We start from the raw sequence: 15581 nt of genomic DNA on the forward strand, positions 1-15581 counted from the left end.
TATATTAAAGTCATTTTTGTCTCACCTGCATAGCAGAGTGAGACTATAGACTGAGACTATAGACTATAGGCGGCGGCGTCAAAATCAAATCTTAACCTGAGGTTAAGTTTTTTAAATGACATCATAACTTAGAAAGTATATGGACCTAGTTCATGAAACTTGGCCATAAGTTTAATCAAGTATTACTGAATATCCTATTAGAGTTTCATGTCACATGACTAAGGTCAAAGGTCATTTAGGGTCAATGAACTTAGATATGGGGGGGGGTATCAACATCAAAATCTTAACCTGAGGTTAATTTTTTGAAATGTCATCATAACTTGGGAAATATATGGACCTAGGTCATTAAACTTGGAAATAAGGTTAATCAAGTATTACCAAACATCCTGCATGAGTTTCACGTCACATGACCTAGGTCAAAGGTCATTTGGGGTCAATGAACTTTGGCCGATTTGGGGGTATCTATTGAATTACAGTCAAAACTTTAAGTTTTTGGATCTGATTCATGAAACTTGGACATAATAGTAATCAAGTATCACTGAACATCCTGTGCAAGTTTCAGGTCACATTATCAAGGTCAAAGGTCATTTAGGGTCAATAAACTTTGGCTGAATTGGGGTATTTGTTGAATTACCATCATATCTTTGAAAGTATATTGGTCTAGTTCATAAAACTTGGACATAAGAGTAACCAAGTTTCACTGAACATCTTGTGCGAGTTATAGTAGTTTTCAAAATCAGCACTGCTGCTATGATGAATCGCGTGATGCAGGTGAGACGGCCAGAGGCATTCCACTTGTTAAAAGTCAGCACTGCTGCTATATTGAATCGCGTAATTCAGGAAAGACTGCCAGAGGCACTCCACTTGTTTCTTAAATGCTTGTCAGACCCTGCATTTCTAAAAACACCATTTCAAATTCATGTGAAAATCCAATAAAGATATACACATTATTTTGATTTCTATGGTTAAAATAAGTTTTATTCTATGTTGTCAAAAATTATATGCCCAATTTAGAAACATCAAACCATTTTGATATATTTTGATGAATATCCTACAGAGTTATTTTGTAGATAGCACGCATTAACAGTAGAGCTTTGTTTTAACAGTTGATGATTCATAATTCAGTTAATTCAGTTAATTTTACTTTCAGTTCTATAGATTATGCATTGGTTTGGGTAGCATACACACCGATTTTACCTGTAATCACACAGTTAACAGCTGAGTTCTTGGTAGGGGGCCGGGATTAGTCTTTTGCTGAGATCATTTACATGCTCTCATTAACTGTTCAATCTTTCAGTCTATTATTAATCATCTTTTATCCCCTTTTTTTCATACGTCAATAGTGCTCCAATCCAAACACCGCTGCAAACAACTTTTTACGTGACTACAACCTTATGGACGTCCCTGCAGTTCAGATAAATGCTCCACTTACCATGGTTGGTGATCGGTTCTCTAGTCTTGAAATGACAGGAGACTCATACATTATTTCATCAGGTACTGTTAATGACTGTTCTTCAGAAAGGCATTTTCACTTGGCCTGAGAGTTAAACTCATACACTCTGCATTTACCAACAACCCGCAACCGAATATGGGGGTAGTACTTTTTAGACCAATCAAATGTTTGCCAGACGTTGATTCCTTATTTAACAATTTTGATTATCAAATATTATCCTTGATATTTAACATCCAAGTGCAAGATGTCAATTGAAACTTTCTTGTGATTTCTGATAATCCAGGTATCTCGATTGTTTGATTGAATTACAAGTAGGTTATTTGCCCCAGGCCATATTACATACCTGCCAACTACTACGATTTTGGCGTAATTATTTTACGATTTTTTGTTTTAGATTACGCCTTACGATTTTATGTCACAAAATTATGATTTTCTGATATTCTGACTATTAAAAATAAAATGTCTACGACTGGACTTCAAGTCTAACAGGGCAGCCGAGTTGCAATTCCAATGTTTTTAGCACATCGTCGCATTCTAAACGTGTAACTGAGTAGATTTTTAAGAATCACAGGCACGGCGCTTCAGAAATTGCTTATCAAGTTTCAAATTCTCGATGTCCCGTGTACTATTTTTAAAAAAGCTGCGCGGCATTAGGTCTTGCTGTAAATTTCATGGCAAAAAATTTCCTTTTCTATTGGATTAATTTTATAAGATACCATCCTAAATTTGCAAGAAAATAAGATCGTGAGCTCTGAAGAAAATCACAGATTTTTCATTTCAGAGTAGTTTTCAGAGACTCTACTTCTCAAATTTGAACTAAGCCACTTGGTGCTCTGGAAATTTGGCACAGATCCTGCAATTTTCAGACGGAAATAAGGATTTTCTGTGGGGATTTTTGATGAGTAACGGTCAGTGCCCGAGTGTATACATGTATTGGCACTAATGCAGTTTCATACCCACCTGTGTTGCGGCGAGGATTGATTGTGAGCTGTGCTATGTTCAGTGGCTGAGCTGTGCTAGCATAGCCTAGCTTGAGAAATGGTGTACGTGGTGACATTGGCTGTCGGACTGTGATGCTTTCAATATTTCCTGTATTGACAAGCTCTTAACTGGGAGTTCACTATGCATTTTGCAAATGCTTTTCCTCTGATTTCTGCATCAGTCACAGTGGACTCCATGACATTGAGAAACATATCAAGACAAAAAGCATCAAGCCACTAATGAGGCAACCAGTGGAAGGTCATTAAACAGTTACTTCACGGTAGATTCGGACATTAGTGTACATAACCCTATCTAGGCCGGGGTATTTTGGGAGTTCCTATGGCCGGGGGGGGGGGGGCCCTCTCAGGCCCCCCTAAGATCTCGGCCGTCGACCGCGCAATCGCGCCGAAAATTGGCACATGGGTTGCCTGGGACATAATCTACAAGATTGTATAGTAATTTATTTCATGTGAATGGCTATTAAGTGATTATGCTGATTTATGCGTAATTAGTATGCGAAATCATACTTTTTCCTCTTACTCCCTAAATAAAGCTCCAAATGTACTAATTTTTGGTATAGAAACTCTTTGTGGTGTCCTAAGCAAGAGTACATGAAAAAGGTGATATCAAATCATTTCTTTTGTAATATATTGTTTTTTGCAATATTATGGATTTGTTTGTTTTTTTGACTTTTTGTTTTTCATTGTTTTTTCAATGAATTTCGTTGGGGACACTTCTGTGATCATAAAAAGCATAAAATGAATACATTTAGACTAGCAAAACTAAAAATAATCATACATTTATGAAATTTGGTTGAAAACACAATTTGCATTGACTTTGTACACGAAATCACGTTTTTGAGCAATTTTTGGTCTGACATGCACTTACATAATGTTGCGTAATTTCGGAACCACATAGCCGGGTGACGCAAAATTGGTCTCAAAAGTTGAGCAAGACTTGAAAGTAAAAACTCAGTGAGGGGCGCGGTCAAAAAATTTCGCACGGCGAAAATATCACGCGATTTGTTGAGGGGGGCCTCCGAGGCCCCCCCTTGCCTAGATAGGGTTAATGCAGAGGTTTTGATGACCGAATTCATTGTTGAACATAGTTTGCCACTCAGTGTTGCTGACCACTGTAATAAACAAGCCATGCCATTCTACTGTGCACTCCAAGGAGCTACTCAAAAAAGCGAAACAGGCAACGTCGTCATGCCTTAGGGCTTGAAGGCCTGATGGATAGACTGTGTGATCAGTAAAGGTGAGGTGGAAAATGTGAGAGCGTTAAGTGTAATGTATGAATTAATTTTTCTCAAGGGTCTATTCCATCAGAGGATTTTTGTCTCACCTGCGAAGCAGAGTGAGACTATAGGCGCCGCTTTTCCGACGGCGACGGCGGCGGCGTCAACATCAAATCTTAACCTGAGGTTAAGTTTTTGAAATGACGTCATAACTTAGAAAGTATATGGACCTAGTTAATGAAACTTGGCCATAAGGTTAATCAAGTATTACTGAACATCCTATTAGAGTTTCATGTCACATGACCAAGGTCAAAGGTCATTTAGGGTCAATGAACTTAGACCATGTTGGAGGAATCAACATCGAAATCTTAACCTGAGGTTAAGTTTTTGAAATGTCATCATAACTTAAAAAATATATGGACCTAGTTCATGAAACTTGGACATAAGGTTAATCAAGTATCACTGAACATCCTGCATGAGTTTCACATCACATGACCAAGGTCAAAGGTCATTTAGGGTCAATGAACTTTGGCCGATTTGGGGGTATCTATTGCATTACAGTCAAAACTTTAAGTTTTTGGATCTGATTCATGAAACTTGGACATAAGGTTAATCAAGTATCACTGAACATCCTGCATGAGTTTCACATCACATGACCAAGGTCAAAGGTCATTTAGGGTCAATGAACTTTGGCCGAATTGGGGATATCTGTTGAATTCCCATCATAACTTCGAAAGTTTATGGATCTGATTCATGAAACTTGGATATAATAGCATTCAAGCATCACTGAACATTTTGTGCGCATTTCAGGTCTCATGATTAAGGTCAAAGGTCATTTAGGGTCAATGAACTTTGGCCAAATCGGGGGTATCTGTTGAATTACCATCATAACTTTGAAAGTTTATTGGTCTAGTTCATTAAACTTGGACATTAGAGTAATCAAGTATCACTGAACGTCCTGTGTGCGTTTCAGGTCACATGACCAAGGTCAAAGGTCAATGAACTTTGGCCGAAATTGGGTGTATCTGTTGAATTACCATCATAACTTTGAAAGTTTATGGATCTGATTCATGAAACTTGTACATGGGAGTAATCAAGTGTCACTGAACATCCTGTTTGAGTTTCAAGTCACGTGATCAAGGTCAAAGGTCATGTAAGGTCAATGAACTTTGGCCATGTTGGGGCTTTTTGTTGAATAACCATCATATCTCTGTAAGTTTATTGGTCTAGTTCATAAAAAGTGGACATAAGAGTAACCATATATCACTGAACATCTGCTAGTTAGAGTAATGTCAAAGTCAGCACTGCTGCTATATTGAACCGCGTGATGCAGGTGAGACGGCCAGAGGCATTCCACTTGTTTAGCTTTTAGTCTTTGTTTCGGTTTGTTTTTTGTGGGGGAGGAGTTGCATAAGTGTTGAAAAATGAGTTTAAAGTGAAGAAAAAGGGGCATTCCTCCATGTTGAAAGTACCAATAGCTCCCTAAGGTGCGACCCCCGCTAGGTCGCTTTGCTCCCTCATAGTCCACATAAAAAAGATTACTATTTTTAGTCTTCAAAGGTAGGCAGGTATGATATTTTCACGAATCAATTCCTTTCAAATAATGTGCTGATATGGATACAATCATATTTTTGTCAGGGACCCATTGCTGAGTGATAACACCTATAATACAGATTATGCATTTTTCTTTATACTGCCCTATGTGAAACACAGCCTTGGTCTATTATTGACGGTGTCAAACACCCCTGAATATTTGCTACACTGCGCTTTACTTACCTATACCATCTCATCAAATTGCTATTCGTTACCCCGACTTGAATAGCCACCGGTAAAAAACTCCCCGAAAGAGGCTAACTGCAATCAGGTAGCCTGGAAAACCTGTCACGGAACGAGACCCATAAAACCTGCACGCCACATATAAGCTTCCTCTTTCATTACTGCGATGTTGCTAAGTACAATTGAAATGTTTAGTCACAGCGCTTCTGTGCCTTTCTTTATGAATCACGATGTCTGAAAAAAAAAAACTGACATAAACATTAATTATTCCCAAGCCTCCCCCATCCCAAGAGATCTGAATAAAGGAGAGAATAACTCGGTCAAGACAAAGCCGAGGGCCAATATCTGGGCCAAGACAAAGCCGAGAAATTATAATAATAGTAAAGGTGATATGACAGCCAAGACAAAGCTGAAGAACAAGAACCCTCACACTAATAACCTGGCCAAGACAACGCCGTCTAATGACCCTACACAATCAGACACCCAGTCCCATAGGCGGGAGGTAGACAAGGGTACGGATAAATCGGAAAAGACTATTTACACTCCTTCCGATCGGGGTAGCTCCTCATCAAAGAGTAGGATGGGCAAGAAGAGGCCTCACGATGACCACTTGTGTTCTAATGACAATCAGGCTCGAATTAACAACCCACTACAACCCTCTGTAATTCAGAAGAAGAGCCGACTGGCCTGGAGTGTGACCGGTCAGTCCATTCATTGCCAGACCCCGCCGAGGCGGGTAGTTGGATCTTGGAAGCCTTGCAAGCGATCCTCCCCCAGCGGGCGCGGCCATCGACCCATCGCGACCCACTGGACTTGCTGCTCAAGACAACAGGCTTATGAAAACTCGACTCATTCTAGACCTAGAGAAAGGTCTAGATCGCCTCGTACTGGTCGTGGAGTGGGGGCTAATGATATCTCACCTCGTACTAGCCGTAGAGAAAAGGAGTTTTCCATTGTGGGAGATTCTGATTCGGAATTCGATTACCACCAACCTGTTACATCTAGCAGAAGAGATTGGGGCGATTTCTCCCCATCAAATTCTAATAGCAGCTCCGAGCTTTCCCTGCAAGCTGCCCAGCATATGGGATTTGAACAAGGAGAATCACCATTAGGGGTATGAGAGAGTTCTGGCATACACAAACGCGATACTCCAGCTAGCGGGAACAGGAATCAGTCAGCCCTCATCTTGACTAAATACTGCCCTCAACTTTGGAAACTGAGCGAGAGAATTCAATCTTCTGCCTGAACTCGTCCCTTAGTCGTTCGGACGAAGTCAGTCCTGCGATCAAGATAGACGCTCCGTATAAATCCTGCTTTCGGGGCCTAGATAAGCAACATTCTGGGCTTAGACCGATCAGTAAAGAAGTCTCGAAGGATTATCGGTTTGCCGCTCAAGACTGCAGGAGCGAGGAAGTCTAGATCGGGCCGTAACCCTCTCCGCGGCACTGGTTACTGCTCAGCCGACTTTCAGTTAGCAGCGTTGGACATGGCCGCCCGGAGTGGTATGAGACTTGCGATGTACCAGGGGACCCTGTTAACCGCTCTTAGTGAGGCTGAGCGGCTTGGAGTCTCTACTGATGACAAAATCTTATTGTTAGAGTCACTCACAAAGATCGCTGATCTCCAGTATGATCAAGCAGCAAGATCAACACTGCTATGCACAAGGGCAAGGAGGGCTAAAGTTGTAGATGCTCTCAAGATCGAGAAAGGGGCAGCCAGACTTCTCAATAAGCTGCCTTGTGAAGGTAAGGACTTGTTTCATGGAAACTTTCAAGATTTATTGGACAAGTCTATTTCAGCCAGCACCACAGCTGACAAGACATTTTATAAGCTCTGCTCGAGTAGACCTAGTCTGCCGGGCACTAGACCAGCCCAGGACCAGGCCCAGAGACCCCCTTTTTCTAGCTCTAGCTCCAGACCTACATTGAACATAAGGGGTCATCCCTCTCCTTTTTCCCTTGCTCTGGTGGCGAAGCCAGGAATGAAAGGGGCCGCGGGGAAAGTCATAGGAAACCATGGGGTGGGGGGCGAGGCTGCCAGGCCCACTTTCAGCGCACCAAATTCAGGGCCCCCACTCTTAACCAGGGATTTTGACAATCAAACACTAGTCCTTCCCCACCTACAGCAAGTCCCAGTAGGGGGAAGACTATTTCTTTGCTTGTAGAACTGGGAAAAGATAACCGAAGACAAATTTGTTCTAGAGATAATAAGGTCAGGATACAATCCAAATTTCCCAAGAGTAATTCATTCTTCCTGTTTTCGACAACAGACCCCCATACCAAGGGATCCTTCACGCCGAGAGGCTTCTCCGGTCAGAAATACAGTCCCTTCTCCAGAAAGGAGCTATCATAACAGTCCCAGACCACAGGTCCCTCATCCTCTTGCCCGTTTTCCTGGTAAAGAAACGCTCCGGGGGTTTCCGTATGATAATCAACCTAAAGAAGGTAAACGAACTCCTTCCAGATCAGAATTCAGAATGGAATCCCTTACAACACCATCCTACCTCTGATAAAACCTAACCAATGGGCAGTCACCGTGGACCTTAGAGACGCTTACTATGATATCCCCATAGTCCCAGAGGCCTGCAAGTTTCTGGACTTCAAAGTAAATGTAGGAGACGTTTGCTACTAGTTCATAGCCCTTTCGTTTGGCCTAAACCCTGCCCCAAAGATAATTTCCCGATTGGTGAGAGTCCTCGCCACAGAATTAAGATGGCGAGGCATTACTAACTTCTGTTATTTGGACGACTGACTCCTCCTTGGCCCTTCCAGGACCACTCTTGCCTAAAACGTAAACATTGTCCGAAAGCTGGCTTTGGATCTAGGGTTTCTGATCAACGAAGAAAAATTGAGGTTCACACCAACATGATCACCAGAGTTTCTAATAGTTCGTCCATCCCCTCACAGAATAAAGAGGATTCAGTCAGTAGGTGCAGAGCTCTACATAAACTCAAACTCGCCAGCCAGAACTTGGCAAATTTTCCTAGGCCTATTTGCAAGCCTAGTGGATCTAATCCCGCAGTGCAGATGACATATGAGGCCACTCCAACTGCACTTCCTGAGACACTTCAAGCCCAGAATTCACACCATGGACCATCTTGTTCCCATGACAGATGCGATGATGCACGAAATTCATCTGTGGTCAGCATGTCGATTTCTAAACCAAGGTAAGCAAACTCAGAACCCGAAACCAACACTCACCCTAATGACCGATACTTCATAGCTGGTTTGGGGAGCACACGGGGAAATTCAAAGCCTCCGGCCAATGGCAAGAAAGAGATTCAACACAGCATATCAATGCTGTAGAAATGAAGGCGGTTCAACTAGCTCTACTTGCCTTCCTCTCCTAAGTTGCCAACCAGTGCATTCTGATGAAATCAGACAACAGCACAGTGGTCTCCTACATAAACAGGGAAGGAGGGACAAGGTCACCTACTCTCTGCTTCCTAACATTGGAAATTCTAGCATGGTGCCAGAACATTCGCATAACCTAAAGGCTTGCCACATCCCAGGGAAAGAGAAATACATAGCAGACTTCCTCTCTCGGAGAAGTTATCTCCCATCAGAATGGCAACTCAATCACATCATCATGGAGAGAATCTACAGTCAGGGCGACCAGCCTCAGGTAGATTTATTTCCATCAGTCCTGAACAAGCAGCTCCCGATTTATTGCACGAAGCATCAAGATCCCTTAGCCTTTGCGACAGACTCCCTAACAATCCCATGGAAGGGGATCCTGGGTTATGCCTTTCCACTCTTTCCCATAATACCTCAAGTGCTGGAGTAAGTGAGGAAGGAAGAAGCTTACGTTCTCATTGCACCTTGGTGGCCGAGGAGACCATGGTTCACAACACTTACAGATCTCCTGGTGGGGACTCCAAAATGTCTACTGCCACTGGTGGACCTCCTGAACAACCGGGGATAGACACTTATTACCCAAATCCAGAAAGGCTTTGCCTAACACTCTGGCCCATCTCAGGAAATCAGCAACTAAAGCGGGCCTTTTCGAAAGAGCTGTAGACATGCCCTCTAGATTCCTGCGACCCTCCACCAGGAACACTTATGATCCTAGACTCCAGAGTTACTTCTGATGGTGTGGCAGGTCAGGTGGAGTGGACGCAATATTATCAGGGTCCATTAGATCTCATGATACACGGGGCATAGCAGCATCTTGGGCGCTCTTTCATGGTACCTCTATGGAGGAGATCCTCCAGGCAGCCTATTGGACTAATTCTAATACCTTTGTATCTTATTACTTATCCTTCCAGTTGATATATTTCATTATCGAGGTTGATGATATTTATACCCCTTTATTCCTAGAGCAGCTTCTCTAGTTGGTAGACTACTTCTTTCTATAGTCAATCAGTCTCTTTATTGTTGTTATGCTAACATGTCTATGAAGGGTCTCATTTCTGCCCCTCCTCCAGTTTTTTCCATGCTATTCCAGCAAGATGGTATAGGTAAGTATAGCACAGTGTACCGGTAGTTAATCAGAATGCTCAGTAGTGAGCATATTATTTACTAACAAGCTGTTTACCTTTAACTCCCCACCAGTCCTCCCGAGCAGACTTCGCCCCTCCTTGGCAATGAAAGAGGAGGCTTATATGCGGTGAGCGGGTTTTATGGGTCTCGTTCCATGACGGGTTTCCCAGGCGACCTGATTGCAATTAGCCTCTTTTGGGGAGTTTTCACCGGTGGCTATTCGAGTCAGGGTAATGAATAGCAATTTGATGAGATGGTATAGGTAAATATAGCTTGTTAGTAGATAATATCCTCACTACTGAGCATTCTGATTAATTTCTAAAGTAAAAATGGAAATCATTTATTCATTGATCTTTCCATCTTATATCTTACAGAAAGGGGATGTCTGTACCAGTTTAATATTTCTACTTCCAGTGGAGATCTAGGTGACCCATGTCATCTGAATGTAAGTTTGTATGGAGCTGTATCTCGTTTGATAATGGAGTCATTGACAACCAACCTTTATTCAATCTTATTCGGTAGGAATACATGGCATTATTTCTCCAAAGTCCCAGTTCACGAGGTTGCTCCATTTTTAAACATTGTTAGTGTTGAGGCTTGTTCAAACATTTTTTTTTTATTTCAAGAAGATATTGAAAGAATATCTTTCACTTGTTGGTCAAAGGAAAGATGCATACAGTATGTTATACGGCTGATTTAGCCTGAATACAGACCATATTATGTTCATTCCCTATTTACTCTGTATAATGTGCTTGAGCATTTTTCATCATGATTTCTTTTTTCTTTTCCTTTTCTTTTTTCCCCCCTCCCTTCCATTTTTATTTCTATTCTTCTTGTGTTTCTTTTTCATGTAAGACTTAAATATTAAAAAGAGTAAGGACTTTTTTTGTGTAACTTGGACATAAGGTCAAAAGTCACATGGTTGTGGTATCAGTATAAAGAAGCTTAACCTGTGTTAACTTGTTGCTGAATCTAGTTCAAGGTAATTTGTGGTTAGTGGTCTTATGTTATTAATATTTTTTCTCTCATATCTTTCTTATTCAATGAAATAAAGATACATATTAATCTTACTTGTTGTCTCGCTGTGATGGCAGCATCAACATTGAAATCTTAACCAAGGTTATTTTTTTTAAATTGATTTAACTTAGAAAGTATATAGACATATTTCATGAAACCTGGACATAAGGGTAATCAAGTATCACTGAATATCCTGTTGCAGGTCATGTGGCCAAGGTCAAAGGTCATATATGGTCAATGAACTTTGACCATCTTTGACATCAAAATCTTAACCAAGCTTAAGTCTTTGAAATGTTCATCATAACCTTAAAAGTATGGATCTAGTTCATGAAATTTGGAAATAAGAGTTATTTGGTATCGCTGATAATCTTCCATGAGTCTTTGGTCACATGATCAAGGTCAAAGGTCATTCAAGGTCAATAAACTTAGTATTTTATTGGCCAATGGATTATTAATTTTAAATGTAATGATAAGATTTTTGAAAAATATAAGTTATTTGTATTTCAATATAAAAAAATCAACACTGCAGGAGGGTGTTTCATAAAGCTGTTGATGAGGGAAGAGCGGTTTAAAGACCGGTAAACTAATCTTAGGCAAATCATCACCAATAAACATTTAGTGAATATCATTAACACACAAGAAAGGATCACCAGTTGTTCTTAAAATGACCATTAACTTATGAAAGCTTCATGAAACAGCCCTCTGGTTTGACTGTCATGGGCTATCTAATTGTTTTGCTATTCTACATGCATTCAGTGTACTCAATTTTTACAGGAGATATTATTGAATTGTGGTAGAAATTTGTTGTCAGTGTAAAAACACTTTTAACAGTAATAAAATGATGAAACTGTACTCATCTGGTGGATGTACATTTTACTTCATCATTTCTTTTCATTGTGCGTTCGTCCTCCGCAAAGTATTATGGTATCTGATGTGTCTAATTATCAAAATATGTTTTTTTTCCCTGATGTACAGGATACTATCGAAGAGTCTGTAATTGCGGATTTAGAGAGCCACAACAATGGCTATATGTTCACCACACCTTATAGACTGAGCTTGTGTAACGTTAGTGTTGGTATGTCTTATTTTTCTACTTTTCACAATGGAGAAGGGGAATGGGGAGGAGGAGAAGATGGTACATTGTACATGTAAATTGCCAATTCGTCTACTGCCAACTCGACCACTCACCACATGGGCTACCTTCATTTGATCTAATGCCATTTGGTCCATCAACTTTTTGTCTAACAACCATTTAGTCCAATAACCATTTTGTCCAGTCATCACTTCGTCTAATCACCAGTTCGTCTATAACCATTTCGTCTAAGAACCAGTTGGTCTAATACCCATTTTCTTTTAATTCATTTTGCACAATTACATGTAACACTTCAGTTTAATTCGACCAAATGGTATATGGATGAAATGGCTATTGGACTAACTGGTTATTTGATGGAATGGCATTAGACTTTATGAAAGTAGATCATGTGGTTAGTAGACGAATTGGCAGTTGGATGAATTGGCAATAGACAAATTGAAAGAGGGGAGGGGATGGGGATGAAATGGCTGGAGTATGATTTGGTAAGTGATGATCCCTATTAAAAATACCATTTAGTGTCAGAAAAGTTTCTGTAATGATGATGGGGTAAATCTGCTTTTTTTTCGTTTTTTGTTTTTTTAAGCTCATTCTTTTCATGTGTGACAAAGTAAAGAATTGCAAATGTTGATGTAAATGTAAAAAATTTTGTCATCCATTTAAATAAGATGCAAATGTTTCTAAGCTCATGAGATGTCATATGAATATAAAAAATGATATGTATGGGGGAAATTAGTCATTTGAAAATGCTATTAATGTACTATTGCAGGGTTCCCAGCCCATCAAAGAAAAATATTTTTAATTTTACTTTTTTCCAGTCAGGTAGAAATCAGATAGAGAATACCTCAAATTGGAAAAATGCCCCGAATGAGGGAAAAATCAGGGAATTTTGACCGACCCAAAAGTCGATAGCACTGTAGTCGGTGAAACTGTTATATTTTGTTGCATATCAAAACAACATCCATTAAATGACTGGTTATGGTGTTTTTTAGTGTATCCTCTTTGACTGTAGTACAAGTACTGGTAGCTGTAGCACATGACCTAAATAAGGCCTCTAACTTTAAACAAAGATGTACTAGGATTGGCTTGAATCAAACTTTCTCTGGATAAGGTGAGGAAAGGATGGCTGTATGGGGAGAAGGGAGGCCGTTACATGCCTGACTGTGCAGAAGCGGATCTAGAGGGGGGGGGGGGGGCGGTTGCAAAAAAAAAATCAGGGGACCATTTTTTTAAATCTTATCTTTTTTTTTAACTTGTAATTTTATTTTATTTGATTTCTATGTATTTCATTTATTATTATTATTTCTTTTTTTTTTTTGGAGGGGGGGTTGGGCAAACAAATGTCACAGAGTCCCTTGCCCCCCCCATCAGCTTTTTTGAGGACACGGGCCACCACCGAAGTGACAAGCTAGGCCAGCGTTGCCGATTCTCATCCCCAAAATCCCCACATTAAAAAAAAAAAGAATTGGGGCATTGTTGAAGTCTTTGGGGATGAAAAATAAATATTTGGGAATGAAAATAATATTGAGTTTTAGCTGTTCATAATAAAAGTATTAGGCTAACAGTGCTTATTCCAAGGTCCCCAATTCTTTGTATCTGTGTTTTTAACTGGCCTTATATTGCAGGAAAATTCAACTTAATTTTACAAATTTTCATGGGGGTTAATTTGGCAACGACCTCTATACCAAAAATAGTGGTGTTTTAGATGCAAGAAAACGCCATTTTCACACACAGATTTTCAAAAATGTTCCCTACTGTGGGAGGGGGGACACCCGCCTCGCTCGTTCTGCTCGCTTGGACTCGGTCACTACGCTCTCTCGCATACCACCCCAACCCCCCCTTTATAAAAAGCTGGATCCGCCCCTGCTGTGTAATATTACTGATTAGTTTGTTTTACATTTTTGTCTTAATACTGATTCATGTAATTCGCTGCAACGACTTAGACAACATGCAAAACTGGGAATTGGTTTGAATAATTATCATGGAATTTTAAACTTTATCAGGGAAAAGTTAGGGAATTTTATTTTCTTAAAAAAACTGGGAACCCTGTATTGTTATTATTGATAATCCAAGCCTCACATTTCCTTTTTTCAATTCTTCTTGTCATCTCTGACAGAATGCCCATAATGTCAATTAGATTTCCATTCATCCAATTAACCTCTGAATACACATGTACTGTATGTGGATTAATATTGGACATGAATTTTTTGTCCATGAATTCAGATTTTGTCACTGGGAAATAAATATCTGAGATATTGTGAGCATGTACTCAAAATTAATGTCTTTCATTTTTGTCTCACCTGCATAGCAGAGTGAGACTATAGGCGCTGCTTTTCCGGTGGCGGCGACGGCGGTGGCGGCGTCAACATCAAATCTTAACCTGAGGTTAAGTTTTTGAAATGTCATCATAACTTAGAAAATATATGGACCTAGTTCGTAAAACTTGGACATAAGGTTAATCAAGTATCACTGAATATCCTTCATGAGTTTTACGTCACATGACCAAGGTCAAAGGTCATTTAGGGTCAATAAACTTTGGCCAAATTGGGGGTATCTGTTGAATTCCCATCATAACTTTGAAAGTTTATGGATCTCATCTGATTCATGAAACTTGTACATAAGAGTAATCAAGCATCACTGAACATTTTGTGTAAGTTTCAGGTCTCATGATTAAGGTCAAAGGTCATTTAGGGTCAATGAACTTTGGCCAATTTGGGGGTATCTGTTGAATTCCCATCATAACTTTGAAAGTTTATGGATCTGGGGCCCGTTGCAGAAAGAGTTGCAATCAATCGCAACTCTAAAGATCATGCGCAACTTGATTTTCAACCAATCAACAGCGCGCATTTGATTTTTGACTTGCCATCATAACCATCATATCTCTGTAAGTTTATTGGTCTAGTTCATAAAAAGTGGACGTAAGAGTAACCATGTATCACTGAACATCTTGTGCGAGTTAGAGTAGTTTTCAAAGTCAGCACTGCTGCTATATTGAACTGCGTGATGCAGGTGAGACGGCTAGACCGTTTTTCATTACCGTTTTCAAAAATCGTATTTGCACACCAGTTTGGCTAAGTTTGTATAATAACAGTGATTGAGGATCAATTTTTGTCTCGACCACCAGAGGTGAAGGTGAGACTTAGGGATCCAAATGTCATCCGTCCGTCACAAACCTGATGGCCCGAATTCACAAAGGTGGTTTTTAACCCTAAATAGACTGGGCTATTTCAACGCCCAAGAAGACTGGGGGGGGCTGATTCAGCCCCCCCTTATGATCTCGGCCGTCGATCGCGCTATCGTGACGAAAAATTGGCACACGCGTTACCCATGGCATTATCTACAAAACTATAACATCAAATTCTGCAAAAAATCTCATGTTTCATTGATTATGCTAATTTATGCGTAACATCATAAGTTTGCTCTAATTAATAAAATAATGCCCCTAAAATGCTAATTTTTGATTCACATACTCTAGATAGGCATCTGATCAAATTTATTTTAAAAAAATTCAACATCACATATATTTTCTTACGTATTCTATTGTTT

At 40.1% G+C, this 15581-nt stretch overlaps 1 protein-coding gene across 1 annotated transcript in view; it reads left to right on the plus strand.

The window, feature by feature from the left end:
* Window positions 1–15581, plus strand: part of LOC121410558 — a 113148-nt gene that overhangs the window by 58224 nt on the left and 39343 nt on the right. Inside the window, exons 7-9 of the mRNA XM_041602729.1 lie at window positions 1344–1494; window positions 10303–10373; window positions 11921–12020. Of these exons, the coding sequence (XP_041458663.1) occupies window positions 1344–1494; window positions 10303–10373; window positions 11921–12020 (322 nt within the window). The remainder of the gene's footprint in view (window positions 1–1343; window positions 1495–10302; window positions 10374–11920; window positions 12021–15581) is intronic.

The sequence above is a fragment of the Lytechinus variegatus genome, chromosome 1 (genome assembly GCF_018143015.1).
Source record: "Lytechinus variegatus isolate NC3 chromosome 1, Lvar_3.0, whole genome shotgun sequence".
Lineage (NCBI taxonomy): Eukaryota > Metazoa > Echinodermata > Echinoidea > Temnopleuroida > Toxopneustidae > Lytechinus > Lytechinus variegatus.